At 40.9% G+C, this 20755-nt stretch overlaps 4 protein-coding genes and 1 non-coding gene across 5 annotated transcripts; 1 reads left to right on the forward strand and 4 right to left on the reverse strand.

Moving 5' to 3' along the window:
* Positions 1 to 70: 70 nt before the first annotated feature.
* On the reverse strand, positions 71 to 1183 carry LOC133706705 (uncharacterized). The gene has a single exon (XM_062132249.1). The coding sequence runs from the start codon at positions 1015 to 1017 to the stop codon at positions 301 to 303; it is 717 nt and encodes a 238-aa protein (XP_061988233.1). The 5' UTR covers positions 1018 to 1183; the 3' UTR covers positions 71 to 300.
* Positions 1184 to 5074: 3891 nt separating this feature from the next.
* LOC133746311 (uncharacterized) lies at positions 5075 to 6492 on the forward strand. The gene has a single exon (XM_062174495.1). It carries the CDS (start codon positions 5197 to 5199, stop codon positions 6319 to 6321), a length of 1125 nt encoding a protein of 374 aa, XP_062030479.1. The 5' UTR covers positions 5075 to 5196; the 3' UTR covers positions 6322 to 6492.
* A 50-nt stretch (positions 6493 to 6542) lies between these two features.
* Positions 6543 to 6614, reverse strand: TRNAC-GCA (transfer RNA cysteine (anticodon GCA)). Its single transcript has one exon. It is a non-coding gene; the product is annotated as a tRNA-Cys (tRNA).
* A 2915-nt stretch (positions 6615 to 9529) lies between these two features.
* Positions 9530 to 11655, reverse strand: LOC133742716 (DCD domain-containing protein NRP-B). The gene is made up of 5 exons (XM_062170396.1): positions 10725 to 11655; positions 10428 to 10528; positions 10196 to 10279; positions 9969 to 10079; positions 9530 to 9855 (listed from the first exon to the last, which is right to left on the reverse strand). Exons 1-5 carry the CDS (start codon positions 11545 to 11547, stop codon positions 9793 to 9795), a joined length of 1182 nt encoding a protein of 393 aa, XP_062026380.1. The 5' UTR covers positions 11548 to 11655; the 3' UTR covers positions 9530 to 9792.
* A 4666-nt stretch (positions 11656 to 16321) lies between these two features.
* On the reverse strand, positions 16322 to 20393 carry LOC133743785 (uncharacterized). Its single transcript, XM_062171818.1, has 5 exons — positions 19921 to 20393; positions 19552 to 19767; positions 18008 to 19456; positions 17712 to 17894; positions 16322 to 17472 (listed from the first exon to the last, which is right to left on the reverse strand). The coding sequence occupies exons 1-5, from the start codon at positions 20272 to 20274 to the stop codon at positions 16588 to 16590; spliced, it is 3087 nt and encodes a 1028-aa protein (XP_062027802.1). The 5' UTR covers positions 20275 to 20393; the 3' UTR covers positions 16322 to 16587.
* Between the last annotated feature and the right edge of the window lie 362 nt (positions 20394 to 20755).

Genomic DNA, 20755 nt, shown 5'->3' on the forward strand with positions numbered 1-20755 from the left:
GGAACAAGAAGGGGCATTTGTTTCAATACCGTAAAGTTAATTCCCAAATGAAAGAGATAAGAGCCAGATGCATGCGTACCCACTAAATTGTTCATAACAACCTTCACTTTCATTATATCTACAAGATAGTAGAACATAGTTCACCTTCATAATCTAACATAATAAAGAACTAAATTGAGGGGATCATTGATCTTCTAGCAGATTGATTCACTCTCATAAATCTCAGATAATGGTACAGAGAAACATGAAGTTTCATAGCACCACACACAACCTAGCAAGTAGTAGCAACCTACATGGCCTTCACATCCCACTGTGATCAGTTATGGCCATAGGGGCAGTTATGGCCGTGGGGGCCTTAAACATGTTGGAGAAGATAGGCTTCCAATTCCAACCCCCACCTCCTCCTGAACCCCATAGGCTCTTACTCTGCAGCTTCGGTGTAGCACTCTCTGTTGCAGCCGTCCTCATCATCTCGATCAGAGCCAGAGTGTTGCCTTCAGACAATATCTCCTCCAACTGCTTAGTGTCGATCACAAGCTTCACTCTCCAAACCCCATCTCCTCCACACGGCATTACTTCCAGACCTCCTCCTGACCCATTTGCCAAATTCTCCACATAATCCGATGCACCCCCAAACGACTTCTTCACCTGCTCAGCTTCTTCTGCACCCTCCAAATCTTCATCAGCACCCATTTCTTGAACTTCTACAGAGACCCCATAATCAGCAGGCACTTCCTCTTTAGTCCTCAGTGGAAGAAGGTAGAACTGGCCACTAGTTAAGGCCTCTTCCTCAGGCAATGGCACCGAGGCCTTGCCCTGCTGAAAAATGCCATAGCCTGGAAAACCAGCGAGGATTTCCGAAGCTAACTTAGGACCTTTAAACTGTAGGATACCCCCAGAATCTGTAAGGACCCTGATAGAGTTAGGACACTCCCCACAGGTTCCTTTGAGAGAAGAGCAATTTCCCATTGTGAATATTTCTTTCCCACCTTGACCACAATCGGAGCGGTCGATCATATTTAAGCTAAGGAATCTTGGCAAATAGTAAGTGGAAGCAAAATGGCGGTGTGTCAGAAGGGACAGCAGTAAGTTGTGCTTATTTCAAAAATTATACATGGCTGCATGTGAAATTAGACCGTTGGGGGCAATTATTTTAGGATCGATTCTGAGTTGATCCAAGGCAAAAGAATAGAATATGGGGATAGATTGATTTGTTAAAATAATTGTGGGAAACGACAGGACAGGTAGAAGAAGAAGGCTAATTCAAATTTGAGTGACAGGGGGTTTGTATTTACCTGTAGTAGGTGTTTGATGTTCCATCACAGCAAAGAGAAATTAGGGCATCCTGTAGCTCTCCACTTTTGGAAATATGTTCAATGTATCAGTGTCACGGAGTAAACATGTTTTGAAGGAGAGAATAATCAGTCCATCACCTCACAAACATGAGCGACAAAATTTCGGGTGTATCTTCACATGTAAAATGAACTTGTATGTGGTGAATTGTCAACTATGAAGTCTATAATTTTAACTAAAAAAGTAGTTGTAACTTCAAGAAAACTTTGTTTATTTGTCGCATGACTTGTTAACTCAAAATCACTCGATTGGTAATTTTTGATGAGTTCTTTTTGAAATACGTTGAAGTTAGAACCAATTAAGCCAAGAATTTATATGATTCAAGTAATTGGGGTTTTAGGTTTTCAATCATTTTTGAAAAAATAAATTAAAAAAAAAAAGGGTCATTGACCCAAAGCATCAAAATTGGACAAACTTATCCCACTTACCCCAGCAACAGATTTTATTCTCACTTACCCATTCTAAAATAAAATGATAATTTTACCCTTCGTATAATTAAGAAATTGCATCCATGCCACTCTTTCTTCTCTCTCTCTCTCTCTCTCTCTCCGGGCTGCGATGGCGTCCACGCCTGAAGACGACGAAGAAGCTCCAATCGCCTGTTGCCGATTGCTTTCAGATTTGCTCTCCCTTACTCTTCTCTGCTTTCTCTGAACTCGTATTGGTGAATTGATGGAGGAACCGCCAGAAATCGACGGCCACCAAGGCTCGGGTTTCGAATGTTTCGGTGGGCAAGTTGATGGGCGGAGTTCCAAGCTCCCATGGCTCGATGCCGTAAATGTTGAGTTTCCTTCTCTCTCAGACTCATTCTCAGTCTCCGACTTGCTGCTATCTGGACTAGAATTGGCGACTTCACCAAAGTACTAGTCGATTATGATCTTACAGAGGAGTGGCGGAGTAGTAAAAAACGTGAGGACCAAATCAAGGAACCGGCGCGGGAGGTTACAGATTGACGGCGGGAGCTGACCAGCGAAGGGAGATGATGTGGGTGCCCAAATCAGATATTTTTTTTTTTTTAAAGTAATGGGACAGAAGGGAAAGAAAAAAAATAGTTTTGAATGTCTATTGGGGGGCAATAGACGTCTATTGGGGAGCAATAGATGTTTTTAAATTGATATAATCTCTTCGTTTTTTTCTTTAAACAAAGTTTTATTCTCTAAATTTTGGGAGATTAGTTCATATTCTGGCAACCGAAAGTACTATTGGAGGATAATAGACGTCTATTGGGGGGTAATATATGGCTGATAGACGTCTATTGGGGGGCAATAGACGTTTATTGGAGAGCAATAGAGGTCTATTGGGGCAGTAAACCTTTCCGGTGAGGTTTTCTGAAAAGTCCGGTGGGCAGCTGCCGGTGACCGGAATCCGGCGACCGGTGGCTGGTAACCGGATTCCAGCGGCCGGTGACCGGATTCCAGCGGCCGGTGACCGGGCTCCGGCGAAGTCCTCTATGGTTTCTCTCTCTTCCATTTTCTCTCTCTCTCTCTCTCTCTAAGTAACAAAGGTGAGGGTAAAATGGTATTAAAAAAAAAACTTGGGAGATTAGTTCATATTCTGGCAACCGAAAGTACTATTGGAGGATAATAGACGTCTATTGGGAGGTAATATATGGCTGATAGACGTCTATTGGGGGGCAATAGACTATTTGGGCAATAGACGTCTATTGGAGGGCAATAGACGTCTATTGGGGCAGTAAACTTTTCCAGTGAGGTTTTCTGAAAAGTCCGGTGGGCAGCGGCCGGTGACCGGGCTCCGGCGAAGTCCCCTATGGTTTCTCTCTCTTCCATTTTCTCTCTCTCTCTCTCTCTAAGTAACAAAGGTGAGGGTAAAATGGTATTAAAAAAAAATCTTAATGGGGTATTAGGGAAGACCTCCTTAGAGTGTTTTGGGTAAGAGGGAATTAAAAAAACTTAATGGGGTAAGTGGGAAAAAAATCTCTAGAAATGGGGTAAATGGACAAAAACCCAAAAGAAAATAAACTTTACTTTGGAACTGAAAATCCCAAATTAAAAAAAAAAAAAAAAACCAGTATGTTCTTTTTAAAATACGTTGAAGTTAGAACCAATTATGCCAAGAATATTTATGATTCGAGCAATTGGGGTTTTAGGTTTTCAATCATTTTAAAAATGGAGATTCTAGTTGGACCTCTAAATCTGTTATTTGAACCTCAATCTTTTTTTTAGTTTTTCTTTGACTTTGTCAACTCATATGAAAAGACAATAAGGACAAAAAGATAGAGAAAAAAAAAAAACTACAACAACAACTATTCTTACCTCCATGACAAATCTCTTTAGTTTTTCTTTTCATTTTCAATGTACAGTATCCCTTCAATCTCTCATGCTTGGAATAAATTTTCAAATTGTTATTCTTTCCGATTTTCAATCTCTTTAATGAAATCATAGAAGAATCTAACTTGTTGCCCATCTTCTTTAACGTTAAACCATGAAATAACATTCAAATTCAAAACCCAAGATCTTTTTGATTGATGATATTACAATTCCTACTCAAGACACTAATTATGTTCGTGTTCTTCCTAATGTGTTTAACAAAGATAAACTCTTTATAAACCTTAAAATGTATCACTGTAATTTCTGCAATTCTTTGCTAACTTTCATCAAATTGACGATGTGCAGTCATATTGGGAAAATTACTTTTGACAGCCACCTTAGCTTCATTAAGGATTATGTGGTAGGCATCGGACCTTGGAAGGATACCGTGGTTCCTGTAGTAAATATTTATTTGCAAACACCTACAAATCTAGTTTCTAGGGCTCATGCACATAACCTACAGGTAGAGTTTCTTTTCTGTTTCTATTGGGTTTTGAGTGATGCCGTCTTCACCACAAGGGCTCTCCTCAGGGGCTGCCTTGCTGTCCTCGATCTCCCAACCCAAAACTCTTTAAATCCTTCTTTTAGAGAATTGAAAGGGATTCCAGCAATATATCAACTATCAAGATTGATAACCAATCCTCTGATTAATTTTAGTGGAAGAGGGAAATACTCATAGGAGAGCAATAACATGTCATTTGAATTCATTCTTCTTCTCGTGGTTGAAGATGGAGATTAAAAGTAGAGTAACAGATTGTTGTATCTCATGTTCAAGGATATTTTGGTAAATATAAGGAGGTCTACTTAGCTTTTCAAGTATTCTAAAAAGTATATTAGAGGTGTATTAAGTATGAGAGGTCCAAATAGCAAATTTGGAGGTCCAACTAGAATCTCCCTTTTAATAAAAATAAACAGCTGAAAATCTTGAATTTAAAAAAAAAAAAAAAAAGACCGATGTTCTCCTAATACTAAGCTTATCAAATCATGATCAGCGACAAGATAACTTCGACTAAATGAAAACCGTTTCAATGACATACACCAATTTTGATTATGTCTTTACATAAAAGTCGAAAAATTATCTATGAAAACCCGGTTTAGTCGATTAGGGACAGACTTTTGGCCAACCTACATGGCCTAGCCAGTCTAGCTCAAAGAGGAACATAATTCATATTTCATCATGCATAACAGATAAGTGTCTATTATTCTTCATATCACACAAAATTAAACTTGTGGCGTGCAACTCTGTAACATGCATCTTCATCACAAATCACTTCCCTGGCCACTAATATTCCTAAGATAACAAACCAAACTCATTCCCCCGTGTGGCAGAAATCTACAGGTCCACCCAATTTATCCAAACACCACTCACAAAAATCCCCCATTTAAATTCAAAGCCACACAAAAAACCCTCCCAATCCACACATATAACAACATTCCCTCCATAAAAACCAACATGTAAAACACCTCACTCTCTCTAGTCTCTATTACACATTCTGGACGGCTCAGATTTCATAAAATGGGATGCGCCTCCTCGAAACGGGTAGAGGCAGCCGTAGATTACAAGCCGGCGCCGGCGAGCTTCGCGGTCTTCAACATCAACGGCATCCAAGAGCCCTGGCTCGGCCTCGAGAATACGACGTTGCAGCAGGAGGAAACCGAAAAACCAGTACACGTGCCCGCGCAAATCCTCGACAAGCTCGATGAGTCCGACGCCGCCGCCGCACCGCAAACGTGGGACGAGGTCAGTAAGGCCTTAGAGAACCTCAAGCCCAATCTCAGCCCAAAGCCGAGCCCAGCACCGTCACCGGTGATCAAGAAGGAGCCGGAAGAGGAGCGGAGGAAGCCGCGTAAGAGCTTGTCTTTTGACTCCTTCCACACTCTAGAAGAGCTCGACAACAAGCTCACCGCTCCGAAGACGGCCGGGTTGAAAAAGAGCGAGTCGATGAATTCCTTGCAGAGGAAGAAACCCGAACCAATCAACCGGTCCCGCTCACCACTCGGAATGCCATCACCAGACACACAAACCCAAGCCGAGTCGACGGTGGGATACAAGTCTGTGAAGGAGAACATATTTATAAAGAGGGACAGAATGGAGAGACAAAAAGAAGGGCAGGCGGCGGTGATTGACAAGCTGATAAGCCTGAGAGACCCTCTCAGCAACTACCCGGAGAAATGTCCACCGGGGGGAGCCGAGTCCGTGGTGATCTACACGACGTCGTTACGTGGGGTGCGGCGGACTTACGAGGACTGCCAGAGAGTGAAGTCGGTGTTCGAGGTGAACAGGCTGGTGTACGACGAGCGTGACGTGTCGCTGCACGGCGAGTTTCTGACGGAGCTGAAGGGTTTGGTGGGTGAGGGGCTGGGGGTGCCTAGGGTTTTTGTGAAGGGGAGGTATGTGGGGGGAGTGGAGGAGGTGGTGGAGCTGAATGAGAGTGGAGGGTTGGGGAGGATAGTGAAGTGGGCACGTGTGGAGACAGGGGTGGGGCCGCAAGCGTGCGGGGGTTGCGGTGGGGCCAGGTTTGTGCCTTGTATGGAGTGTGGGGGGAGTTGTAAGGTGGTGATTGGGGATAAGAAGGAGAGGTGTCCAAAGTGTAATGAGAATGGGTTGGTTTACTGTGTGGCTTGCTGGACTTTGACATGATCTATATCTAGTGGTTTTTATGGGTTTCTTTCAGTTTTTTCTTTTTCCTTTGCTTATGTTTTGGTTTAGTGGTGTCATGAGTTTTTGATTGGGTGTTCAGAACAAAAACAAATAGAAAGGTCATTTGTAAAGAAGATTGGACTATTTACAGTTTGTGTGCTGTTTTGGTAATGTTTGAGTGAAGTAATTATGAAAAATATAACAAAAAAACAGTTAAAAATAGGGCCCAACCGGGTTCGAACCGGTGACCTCTTGATCTGCAGTCAAATGCTCTACCACTGAGCTATGGACCCAATGTGATACTTTTATCTATATTTTTATTATATGTACGTGTCTAAATTCCCTGCCCATGAGAAAATTTACCTTTCCGTTTTGTGTGGCTGGATTATCGCCGATTAGTGTGGCGTAGCTAGAATTGTCGATGAGGTATTGACATTTTTAAACTACAGAAAAATTAAAAATTATCTATTTATATAAAACTTTGAATACATATGCTAAAAGAAGTTCACCTAGACTTTGAAACTTCTAGGAATTATTTGACCAATAATTTGATTTGCAGATTGATTCGTGTACCAGGAAAAACAATTAAAAAATCTTGATTACTATCCTAGAGTAATTGTGTTGTATTAAGATGATTCTAAAGATGTTTAGACCTAATTGGTAAAGTAAAGAACTAAAGATAGTAAATTACCGAGTGTTTTAAGTCATTGGGCACCAAAGTTCATTGTTTAGAACGGTCAAATGAATCAAATTGTTTGCATATTGTTGATGCCCAAAAATCCATCTAACAGGCCTAATTCATATTGCAGCCTAATAAAAAAGAAAAGCGAATTACACACGAATCATCATGTCATGCACGTGGACCCAAGCCACATTCACGCACTTGGGGCTTACAAGAATAAGTGTGGTGTGGAAGGTAATGGAATTGCATGAGGCCTATTATTAGTTTTAGGCTTGTTGGTAATTTTAGACTTGGGACCAAAATTCAAGTCCAACGGCCTAACTCTTAATACCCGTAAATGAAGAAGAGATATCCCAAATTGACAAGCCTTATTTATCATAATAACCACTCTCTTTCAAATCAAACAACCAGCATCTTTTTACACAAACAATGATTTCTTCTCAAATGTAGCATTCTTTTACACAACATTGATTTTACTCTTACATGTGTAACAACGGAGGCTCAATCACAGCAGAAAATCCTACCTAAATCACAGCGGAAAATCTGCCAAACCTATTCCACAATCTTCTTTAGACAAAACCTGACCAAGAGGCATTACAAAATCCAGTACATGCATTTAACCCAAGCGATCTCTTTACCCAGCAGTAGAGACTTTCCACCGAGATTCCTTGAGCTGCTGGAATTGCATATAAATAGATAATGCTATTAACCAAAAAAGATCAGAATGGAGGATGCTAACAAGCTCTCTAGCACTCTTCTTCTCCCATGCTTCCTTTCTTCTAAATCCATCTATAGTTTTCCATCCTTTCCAACTCATCTTCTGTCCAAACTCCTTATCTCATATAACCTTAACCAGTATACAACACTACTGGGATCTTTTCTTCTGAAACTCAGGCTTTTCTAACTTCCATGCACACGCATCTTGCCAAGCCTCTTTTAGAATGTTCAATTCACTGCCATGAATATGCAAAGAGCTGTCGGGAAGAACACAACAACAAGCTTCCTAGGATTCTCAAGTCTTTCGAAGTTTGCTGGGCCTAGTCTTCACTAATTCAGACAAAGGGGACAAGATTTTGGGCCCAGTCATGGTGATTTTACTATCGTACAACCCTGATCAAAAGTTCCCCTACACATATATAGCTTACAATACGAGAAAGAAACAAAGTTTCCAAATTCTCAGAAGGATCAAATGGTCCTTCTTGATCCTACCTCGCTACCCCTATGTCGCCAATGGCAATTGACATGATTGGCAAGGTCCAGGCTTGAATAGAACCCTCACCCAAGTTCGAACCCTAACAATCTCAAAAAGTCTCTATTTGTAGGTACTCGGATGAACACTTGTGCGGCAACCATCCGGGAACACGGTGGGGTCCATGTGTCCACTAGTACACTAATGAGCAAGAGGGAGCAATAACAGTCTAAAAGCGGCCATCAGTGAATGCCTACAGATTCATGGTGAGAAACCTTGGGACCAACGGAGTCTGTTCACTCCCATAATCTTACATCGGGGGTTATGGTGATGGTTCAACTGGGCCTTGATTGAAGAGCAGCCTCTCCCTAATATAAACTCTCCTTGCCAAAAAAAATAAAATAAAATGGGTGATAAGAGACCTAGCAGTCAACATAGTGAACATGGGATGAACGTAGTTGATTCCCAGTTCTGAATGATTCGTGTGAAACAATCAAGGGACATCTAGAGCTTCAAGCCCGCCATTGTGGACTCCCTACATTACCGACTATCAATTACCAGTCATTGAACTAATTAATGTTCTTCGACTGTGTCATGCATGACGTGAAGTTGATTTCCTCCCTCAGCTAGAGAAGGAGAGGAAGTCAATGTACCAATAATCCACAAAAGCTATAATTGCTAGATACTAGAAGGGGTCATTACCAAAGAAAAAAAAGAAAAATTCCTTTAACAGGGTCAGAGAAAATGGTTGGAGCATATTCTTCTGAGCTTTGCCGTTGCTATCTATCACTGTTCTTATCGAAGAAAACCAAAAAATAATGGAAGAGAAAGACAATCACTGGAAAAGGATGGGGTAGCTGGCTTCACCGACGTAGCCTTTATGCTCCGCAAATCTGCAGTAGATAGCCTAACAGTAACTACCCGTTAAGCTAAAGATTGTCCTCAACCATAGAAGACAAGACACACGTCCACCGACGTCGTTTTCTTCTTTCTCTTTGGCTCACTCTTCCTCTGTTTGCTATACCAAAACCACCAACCCTCTAGGACCTGGGTTCCATCGATTCTGGCCTTGGGAAAGTTGGAAGTGCTTTTGTCAATAGCATTATATGTTTCTTAGAATCAGAGAGTTCCACAGCTCGTAGAGAATCGAATACCTAAGCGCTTTTCTGGGTACTAACAAGCTGGTTCTGTCACTTGAATAACACTTCATGTAGGTGGCTATTATTACGTGTAATTAATTGTCATTCAAAGTAAATATCTTGGGACTTCGACAAAAAGAAAAAGAAAATATCTTGGGATTCTCAGTTGCGCATTTTCATACACATCACACAAACTAATAGAGTAAATAGAAGTATTGGGTGGATAGATATTGTTATTACACCTCATAAACAAATATTTGCTTCTCATGACTTAGAACTTGCTCAAGTTGCTTATACATATGATAATATAATACATTGTGTACTTTGATTCATCATCCTCATGATTCTTGGCTCAACATATTGGTCACGGCAAACATACTACAGCTCACTACTCTGTTTTCACTCTTTCTTCACTAATTTGTATCTGTATCTTCTGTACGCCCCCTATAATGTGTTCTTGTTCAAGGGGTTTCAGTCACAAATATATCATCCTGGTCTGCAAATATATCCAACAGAGAGAGGGCCTGCAAAATAAAAGAGATCCATTAGAAATTTAGATATGGCTAATATATATAAAGTGCCTCTAGTGAGCTTGAACAAGACTAACTAATGCTTTTGGCTATGGAACATTCATTACCTCTGGCACGCTGAGTTCAAGACGGAATTTAGGGCCATCGTAGTGATGAAGAATTGGCCTGAAGGAATCCTCTTCCAGTGGTTCACAGACTTTCCTAGTTAGAACTTTCACCTGTACATAAAAGAGTGTAAGTTAGCAAATGGAACACTGAACAAACTACTAGTAAATCTCATGCTTAAGTAAGCAATTCTTAAGACCCAACAATCAAATAGGATTTGAGGAGTAACCTGAGCAGGGAAGCGCGATTCACCAGGGCATTTCTTGTCTTCCCAAGCAGATGGATCAAAGTTGGTTCCTCCAAAGCTTGCAGCCTAAACATACAAGATTACAACAGTATCAACTATTGGTCTTTCCAATCATCAATAAAATAAATTTAATCTTCACAAGATAAATTCACAAAGTAAATTCCAACTTCTTCACAACATTAGATAAGATCATGCTAAAGAAAAAGTCACAAACCTCAAAAATTCCATGGAGTTGGTGAGTGGAGTAGTTGTAAAGGAAAAGGGGCAACCCTGGAGTAATGGCCCGAACTGAGTCACGGTAACGTGGAGGCAAACCTGTAAACATTGATGCAGAACCACAAAATTAATACAAATTTATCAAATACTTATTCTTAGTATCAGAGACACAGATTTACAAAATTGATTGTTTACCCCAAATCACAATCTCAGAAACAATTCAATCATAATGGTTAAATCAAAGAGAAATATAATGGAATACAAACACAATTAAGGAAAAGAATTAGGAACATACCAAAAAGCTGCCTCTTGAGATTCTCTTGCATGGTATCATTGTTGCAGACGAAGATGTAACCACCAATGGTTTCATTTCTGGGGAGAGACTCAGACGGTGGAAGTGTCTTGAATTTCTTGTCACCCTTGACGTCCTTGTTATTGTCATCACCATTTTTCTTCTTGTTGCTATTGTTGTTCTTCTTCCCAGCTTTAACTCCAAGATCGAACTCCTCACCCTGGTTCTTGTACGGCTTCAGGTTCAGGTTAATGTTATTGTTGTGAATTGCAGGCTTGGAGTAAATCCCCTTGTTGAAGCCTCCATTGATGCCACCATTAGCAGAAGACCCGAGTTTCCACCCTTGATTAAACCCGTTAAAATCCGGAACCTTCTGGTTGAACCCACTGAAGTCCGGGACCTTCTGATTAAACCCATGGAAGTCCGGGACTTTCTGGTTAAACCCATTAAAGTCTGAAACTTTTGGGTTGAAAGAATTGAAGTCTGAAGCTTTTGGGTTGAAAGAATTGAAGTCTGAAGCTTTGTTAAACCTGTCGCTGAATTCAGAAGCCTTGGGCTTGAAGCTGTTCCAGCCCTCATTCGGGTCGGACCCTTTCTGCTTGTAGTCCAATCCTTCATTGAAATCAGACCCTTTTGGGGTCAAATTAATCAAAGAATTCACCTCACCGCCGACCTTGATGTCGAAGTTCCTCCTCGCATCAGGCCTCTTGCTGCCGTATGAGCTGCTCCAGATCGAGTCGTTGACGGAAAGGTTGGCGAGATTGGATGTCTGGACACGAAGCTGGTCGCTGAATTGCCAGAAGGATTGGTTGTTGTTGTTCTCCATTGAACAAGCTATCAAATCTTGATCCAGAAACCCAGAGTATGTATTGAAAGTGAAGAAAGAGAGAGAGAGAGGTGAAGTGGGTGAGAGAAAAGATGGATTTTGATGAAATAAAAAAGACGGGAAGGGGGGGTTTATATCTCAACTTTTAACTATTGAGATCATGGAATGAGGAAATTGCTGGGAAAGTGACAAAAGGGGGTGGAGCATGGCGTGTCGACTCGTCAAAGAGAGAAAGCTACGTCCTGGACTTTATTTTTTTTTTTTGGGAGGGAATTGAAGTGTTGAGGACGAAGGGGGATGATGACGAAGACAAAGACGCGTTTTGGGGTTGTGAGGTGGCAGAGGAGAGTGTGAGTTCGTGTTTGATTTCTAGAAGGTCTAGGAGGTTCGGTGGGAGTTTGAGTTCACACTCGGGTATGACTCTGTAACACTTGCGTTTGATTTGCTTGGCAGCTAAGACTTGAACAAAGGGGAAGAATGGGGACGCGGGAGAGGGGTGACTTGGCCATAGCCCATGGGGGGGGGGTCACGAGTACCAATGGAGTTTCTACATGTGGAAGAGAGCTGGATTAGGACGTACCATGTTTACCTATTGTGGGTGGGTTGGTATTTAGTTACCATCATTTGGTTTTTGACAATACATCAGTTTTACTATTAGAGTAAAAAAATTTACGTCATGAAATATATAACATTCGTTAACATTGGTGATTTTGGATTCATGTGTTGTGTTCTAATACATGATTTTATCGTCCTATTACAATCTCATTGGTATGCTTTTCTCATCAATTAATTAAAATGTATTGATACTGATTAATTGATGGGACAATTTTGAAGTGGTCAAGACACCAGTGACAACTGAGCATACACCCTTGGTAATTTCCCACACAATTTGAGTGTTAATAAGCTTTTTTTTTTTCTAGAAACAATGTGTTTTTAATTTTTTTTCCAATATCTCATTGGACAGTCAACTAATATTAAAGAAAATGGCTTATAGGTGTGTTGCATTCTCTACTCTCTATGAACCTTTTCAAAATTTGCCATGGTCAGATGGTCAATCTTCCTCTCACCTTTAAATACAATTCATCATCAATTAATTGTCATTTCCAAACTCATGAGCTCATTATGATTGTCATGGCAAACGGTATTTTCACACCAAAAGGAAGCAGGAACCAGCTAAGATAACTCATGTCATGAGTCACGATTGTTCTGCTACAATTCCACAAAGAGGTAAGTTGATAAACTTATACAACCAAGAAAGAGAGCTTGACAAACAACTAAGATTATGCTAATTGCTACAGAGTACACATAATGACTGTTGATTAAGACCAAAACTTAAAAATATATAAAAAAGCTGTCAATACTCGTTAATAAAAAGGTACTAAAATTAATTTACACTAAATTTTACTTTCTTAACTATTGAAACTTCTTTAAAATTCATGTGATAATTTTGATGTGATTAATACACCACTGACAAGTAAGCAAGCTGCATGCGTTTTTAATAAGCTTTTTCATTCTGAAACTCCATACAAATAACACGAGGATCTTTTTCGTTTTTTTTTTTTTTTGAAGGAAGGACCAGAACAGGCTACCCTGAGGTCATGATCATTAATGAAACCATAGAATACATGGGGGGGGACATAGTGCCTAAACCCCAAATAACGGTAAGCATCAAGAGAATCGCCCGAGATAATACCAGGCGTCTCAATTAAGAATATGTATTCTAAATTGCACCAATTTGCGGAGAGTGCACTTCTGGCTACTCTATTCGCTTTACAAGAATGGTGACATACCGGAAAGTAAAAGCTTACTTGAAGCCATATTTTACTAATAAAATCAGCTTTCCCACTATGTTGCCACTAGAAAATAAATCCAGGGACACTTAGTTTCATCCTGCCACTAGGAGGTTGCGACCACTTAACAAAGCGAAGAACTCGTTCCCTACCTAGGGCAGACAAGGCACGCAAGATGCGCCGATCTGGACAAAGCCCACCTTGTCCTACCATGTGGTAGTGACTTATTAACGAAATAAATAAATAAATAAATAAAACAAAATAACATAAAACTCTAAACCAGCCCACAAAAAGGGGCCAGGCCCAACACCCGGGAAACATGGCCACGAGCCCACACCAGCCTAAAACCCAAGCCCAATCCATACCCTGCAAGACCGCTTCCGTCGCGACATCAACCCAGCAGCGCCTCCATCATCCCTCCATTGCTGCTGGAGCACCAACCCCGGCGAGCAAGAGCCAACGCAATGACACCTTACTGACCATAACAACCACCAGCGCACCGCCACCAAACAAGCTGGAAAAGCTCTGGGGTAAACCCAAAACCCGCACCTGCAACCCCAAACCAGACCACCCACCCTCCAACAATCCCACCTCGAGCGCTTGATCCGGTCCTTGCGGCCCACTTCCACCTTCTGTCACCGGTGGATAATGACGACGAGGATGACAGTACCAGATTGTTCCGACGACTGAGGCTCTCGACGTCCAGCCAATCCTCTTTAACCCTCGTGATCCCCACAGCCATCTCTCGCAGATATGGGCACACAGAACAACTAGAACACCAAGTCGACGAGCGGCAGACAAGAGCAGCCCGTCCGACGACGGCGTCACAGGGACGCGCCGCCGACGGAACAGGGTTTTTTTTCGAAGGTGACCTGGCGCGTGCGGCGCATTCTAACCTTAGAAATTTATGTAGCTAATCCGTCTACTCTCAGAGGATCTTTTTCGTTGGATAAGAGAATTATGTTGTCTAATTAAAAAATGAACATGTGAACTGTGAAAAAAGAATTAAGATTTAAAGAATAACTAATTCATTTTGTTGTTTGATGATATTAGTTTGTTTGAAAATTATATGATAGAGGTTATTTCAAGAATTTATTATTATTATTATTATTATTTTATTAGAGAAAGGAGGTCAATGTTTATTGAGATGTAGAAAGTTTACATATTACAAGTTTCAGTTGCTAATGCAGTCTGTAATAAAGAAAAACCTCTTTTGGAATTGAGATACAAGAAGCTGCCATAAGATGAGCCACTTCATTTGCATCCCTTTTGGTATAAACAACTTGCAAATTTGGGATAGCAACCAAAATTACCCCAAGTCTTCATATACACGTCTTAAGACTGAGTTATTAGCCCTAACCTGATTGACCAACTGTTGCTGCACTAACAGTGAGTTAATCATTTAAAGAACTTGAGTGGGGTTCAGTGAAAAATTCTAATACTTAAAAATTTGTTAAGATGTGTAAAAAATAGAAGAGGTTAGGTGAGTAAATTTGGAGGTTTCAGTAAAAAAAAATTATTTTTAGTTGTTTCTAATATCTTAAAAAAAGTAAACATAATATCAAATTGTATACCTACAAAAAAAAAAATGGCTTATGGTTCAAATGACTGCATTTTGTTGACAAATATCTGCATTCTCTAACAAAATGAACATTTTGAAATTTGTCATGTCATTCTTCTCATCACCTTTAAATACAATTTCATCATCAATTAATTGACATTTCAAAACTCATGAGCTTGTTATGATTGTCATGGCAGACTGTATTTTCACACCAAAAGGACGTAAGAATCAGCTAATAGATAATTCATGAGTCATGCCCTTGTTCTGCTATAATTCCACAAAGAGGTGAGTTGATAAACTTAAAACCAAGAAAGCTTAAAACCAAGAAAGAGAACTTGACAAACTAGGATTATGCTAATTGCTATAGAGCACACAGAGGTGGTGTTTGTTACATGGGATTGGATGGGATTGGACATGCTTATCAGCTTGGGTTACACTAATCCCATGTTTGGCACAAACCAGGACTGTTTTAAATGAGACTCTAGAGTCCCAAATTCTCTCTCACACCTTCTACCATAGAGCCCCCAAAAACCATGGGACTATGGAAGCTCTCATGCTCACCTTCTACTGAATTCTCGTTCTGCTCTCCTTCTCAACAACTTTCACCAATTCTGAGATTAAACACAAGAACACCTCATTTTCTAGCCCCAATTGAACCCGGAACCTCTGCCATAGAAGGTTGTAGCCACGGTGGCTGAATACCCAGAAATCAAATCTTCCAAAATGTTATCGAATTCAAAAACCATGTATACTAGCATGTTGAACACGAAGAACAGATCAACGCTCCCCGACTTTAGTATTCCCAAACATATGGCTTCCAGGACGTAACCGGCAGCCATTTTCGAGCTTCACCGACGACCCAACAGTACAAAAGGGCCCAATTGAAACACCCTGATCGTAAAAACCAAAACCCACAACCACACTATGAGTTTCAAGCATCGCTGAGTGGCTAAGAACGGCATTGGGGTGAACGATCGCAGAGGGGTGAATGAAGCCATCAGAAACTGTGCTGCAGAAGAAGCGTCGTCGCAGAGAGAGAGAGCTCTGGTTGTTTAGGGCAGTGAATAAGAGCTCTGGTTGTACAGAAACTACAGGAGACCCCAGATTTTCGAGGCCCGATTCTCTCTCCACACCCAGCAACCAGACCAGCCGAGGCTAGAGGAACGTCGACGACGACGAGATGGATCAAACCCAATCAGTGCGCCTGCCGGAGGTGGCCTGATGGCAGAGTTCCGATCAGCTGCCGCTTAGTGCTTCCCTGGTCTTCAGGTCGATGGTGTTGGCTTTAGTTTTAGTCCTGACTGACCAAACATGGGTTAGGGAATAATATAGCATAATCCAAGCTTGAGGAGTCCAGGACTCTCGTAGAAATTAAGGTGAGGTATGACAGTCCGGTGAAACAAACACCCCCAGAGACTATTGATTAAGACCAGAAAATAAAAAAACTGTTGATACTCATGAATGAATTATGTTACAATTCCGCGCATATAGAGAGATGCATGTTTCAACTTGATGAAAAAAAAAATGAAATCAAGGACAAAACTCTGATCTTGGGTTGTTTCAGTTTGACATATGAAATGCAAACATCCACAACTATAATTAAAACTCTTTTATACCTTCACCTGATTCCAAATCCCGCCACAGTCAAAATATATCAGATAGTCTGGTGCAAAGTTACAAACCGTCAGTTCACAACAGATCCCCTATCTCTGAATTCACAGCTATGTCTACCATCCTGGCCAATTCTATTGCTGCGCCAACATAACTATGTGGTGTCAAGTTGAGTAGAATGGTCTTTGCTTCATCAGGTAATTCCAACCCTTTGGTAAACTCTCTTATACTTTCCTTGGTAACTGCTTTTCCTCTGGTCAGTTCCTTCAACTTTTCATAGGGCTCAGGAACACCATATCTCCTCATTACTGTTTGTATGGGTTCAGCAAGAACTTCCCAACACTGATCCAAGTCCTCAAAAATGCAAGCTTCATTGACCTGAAGTTTTGATATCCCCTGAAGTGTACTTTTGTAGGCAAGAAGAGAATGCCCTAATCCCAAACCCATGTTTCTCAAAACAGTCGAGTCGGTCAAGTCCCGCTGCCAACGTGAAACGGGCAACTTCATGCTCTGCTGAAGAAAATTGCCATTAGCCACACCAAGATTACCTTCACTGTTTTCAAAATCAATAGGGTTGACCTTGTGAGGCATTGTTGAAGACCCAATCTCACCAGCCTTGGTTGTTTGCTTAAAATAACCCAAAGATATGTAGTCCCATATATCTCTATCAAAGTCAGTCAATATGTTATTAAACCGGAAAATTGCTTGAAAAAGTTCCGCCACATAGTCATGAGGTTCGATCTGAGTGACATATGAATTAAAACTCAACCCAAGAGATCTTACAAACTCTTTATTAACTTGGGGCCAATTAACATCAGGATATGCAACTTCATGAGCATTGTAATTTCCAACAGCACCAGCCAATTTCCCCATTATATCCACACGAGACATCTCCTTCCATTCTCTGCTCAATCTGACAGCAAATATAGCCATTTCTTTCCCCAAAGTTGTAGGTGAGGCAGGCTACAAGGTGAAAGGAAGATATAACAAGCCCAAAGTAGAAGGTACAAGTAATTGAAAGTCAAAGCAACTTATGAAAAGAAGCATGATTGAGCCTGAGAGTAACACTATCAGAGTTGCCTAAACTGAATTTGTTCACTACCTTTCAAAGGCTAGAAGAAAAGAGTACTAGTATAAAATACAGCTTTGTTAAACTAGTATGTATGAACACAACTCAGTGCATTTAAGATACCATTTCATACCTGTCCGTGAGTGCGAGATAGCATAGGAATATGAGAATACTCCTTAGCCATGGTACATAGTGCCTGAACCAAATCACCAATGATAGGAAACATGACATTGTTCATAGCTTCTTTCAGCATCAATGCATGTGCAAGATTGTTGATGTCCTCGGATGTGCATGCAAAGTGAAAAAATTCAAGCACCTTCAATAAGAGGAAACGGGTTAAGAAGCTATTCAAACATTCAAAACAGCGAATATTAGATAAAACCGAGGAGGTTAGTCCAGCATCTGAAAACCACAAAAGTGAGTTTTAACCTTTGCTATCTCTGGGTGTGATTTGCATCTCTGTTTCAAAAAATACTCCACCGCTTTTACGTCATGGTTTGTCACTTTCTCAATCTCCTTTATCTCTAGTGCGTCATTGATGCTAAACCCATCAATTATTTCTTGCAAAAATGACTGAGCACTTTCCCCAAAGCTGGTTACCTCTATCACTTCAGGAATTTGTGAAAGCCATAGCAACCATTTGATCTCAACTATAACACGGAAGTAGATTAAACCATATTCACTCATATAAGGAGCCAAGTCCTTCACTTTACCCCAATACCGGCCATCCAATGGCGACAAAGCCAGCAAACTTGAAAGCTTGAGTTCACAAGAAGAACTACCAAACACCGTCTTCACCTTCTCAGCAGGAACATTGGTGTCTTTTATGGTGGCTCTAACGGCCACATCTACCGTCTTCGCCAAAACAACAGCAGATCCAACATAGCTATGTGGTGTCAATTTTGATAAAATGTTCTTTGGTTCTTCGGGTAATTCCAAGCCTTTGACAAACTCTTTTATACTTTCTGCAGTAACTGTTCTCCCTCTTGTAAGTACCTTCAGCTTCTCATATGGCTCTGGAACATCATATCTTCGCATAACAGTTTGTATTGGTTCGGCAAGCACCTCCCAAGAGTGATTCAAATCTTCACTTATGCGAGCTTCATTAACCTGAAGCTTTGATATTCCCCGCAGCGTGCTTCTGTAGGCAAGAAGAGAATGGCCGAATCCAACACCCATGTTCCTCAGAACAGTAGAATCAGTCAAGTCACGCTGCAAACGTGATTTAGGCAACTTATCACTCAGATGGGAAAAAACTCCACTAGCCATGCCAAGATTACCTTCACTATTCTCAAAATCAATGGGGTTTACTTTGTGAGGCATTGTTGACGACCCAATTTCACCAGCTTTTGTTGTCTGCTTAAAGTAGCCCAAAGATATGTACCGCCATATATCACAGTCAAAGTCGATCAAGATATTATTGAATCTGATATAAGCATGAAAAAGTTTTGCCATATAGTCATGTGTCTCGATCTGGGTAACATATGGATTGAAACTTACTCCGAGAGATGTGACAAACTCTTCAGCAACTAAGGGCCAATCAATATTAGGATATGCAACCATATGAGCATTGTAATTTCCTACAGCACCAGCAAGCTTCCCCATTATTGCCACTTGAGAAACTTCCTGCCTCTGTGTGCTTAACCTGACAGCAAAAACAGCCATTTCCTTCCCCAAAGTTGTAGGTGAGGCCGTCTGTCCATGAGTACGTGAAAGCATGGGAATGGCAGCATGCACTTTTGCCATGTCACATATTGCTCGAATCAAATCGTCCATGACAGGAAGCAGGACATTGTTGACAGACTCTGTCAACATCAATGCGTGTGCAATATTGTTGATATCCTCAGAAGTGCAAGCAAAATGATAAAACTCAAGCACCTACAGTAAAACAATCCACATTCAAATCTACATAACTTACACCAAACATATACTATCAGGAATCATATCGAATCAAAAGCACAAGCTCTTTCAACCTTAGCTATCTCTGGATGTGAACTGCTTCTCTGCTTCAAAAAGTACTCCACCGCTTTTACATCGTGGTTAGTGGTCTTCTCAATCCTCTTTACCTCTCTTGCATCATTAATGCTAAACCCATCAATAATCCCTTGCAAGTAAGACTGAGCTTCTTCACTGAAATTCGGCACCTCTATAACTTCAGGGGTTTGAGAAAGCTTCAGCAACCATTTAATCTGACACACAATCTCTATAAATGAATGACACCCTTCATATAATACTAGACTTGCAAAATGTGTTTGATTGAATCAAAATACAAAGCTTGCCGCATTAAAGTTTTGATCTTTTTCAATATTAAAGTTCGAAAAACTAGTAAATTAGAGCACTACCTCAACAAGAACACGGTAGTAGATGAGGCCATACTCACTCAAATAAGGAGCCAATTCCTTCACTACACCCCTATACCGGCCGTCCAACGGAGACAACGCCATCAAGTCCGGATGCTCGATATCGCCGGAAAAGTCGCCGTCTTTAGCGGCGGCGGCCCTGAGAGCGCAATCTCTGCGAGAAAATGCGACATAAGCATTGGAAGGATGAAGGTAAAGATTGAAGCTTGAAGGGTCGGTGGGTTTTTGGGATTTGGGTGCGAGAGGAGTGAAGTGTTGAAGACAGGAAGAGAGACCCAAGTTCATGAATCGAAAGGTGTTGAGGTCGAGGATGGGGGTGGTGTACTTGGAGCTCATTCTCCGGGTGCTTTTTTGACCTGTGTTGTTCGCTTGGCTGTTGTTAAACCCTAAAGTTTTGCTTAAAGAGTAAAGGAGGGTTTAGGATTCGGATTATGGAGCGGGTCTGGATTGACCCGAGTTGGTGATTCAGGTCAATCCGAAGACAAGAGTTGAGATGGATAACCAGTCAGTGAGTACTTGGTTTACCATTTGTAACAGAACAAACTCACTTGAAGCATTGTTTTGTTATAGTTGGTAGGGTTGCAGCTCAAAATCTAATTTCTGTCGGTTTTGGATTCTTTACAAGGCTTTGGGTAAGTTATTCTAGTGTATATAGAATTCTTGGAGTTTTTTTTTAGAAGTAAAGATTTATGATTACTTTTGATGATTCGGAATCCTATTGTAAGTCTGACTAATTGTGAGATAGAACCTTAGAGGCATAGCTTTAGGTGTGGAACAATTGAGAGTTCTGATAATTTGAGAGATTTTGAGAGTTATA

The sequence above is a fragment of the Rosa rugosa genome, chromosome 4 (genome assembly GCF_958449725.1).
Source record: "Rosa rugosa chromosome 4, drRosRugo1.1, whole genome shotgun sequence".
NCBI classification, from domain to species: domain Eukaryota; kingdom Viridiplantae; phylum Streptophyta; class Magnoliopsida; order Rosales; family Rosaceae; genus Rosa; species Rosa rugosa.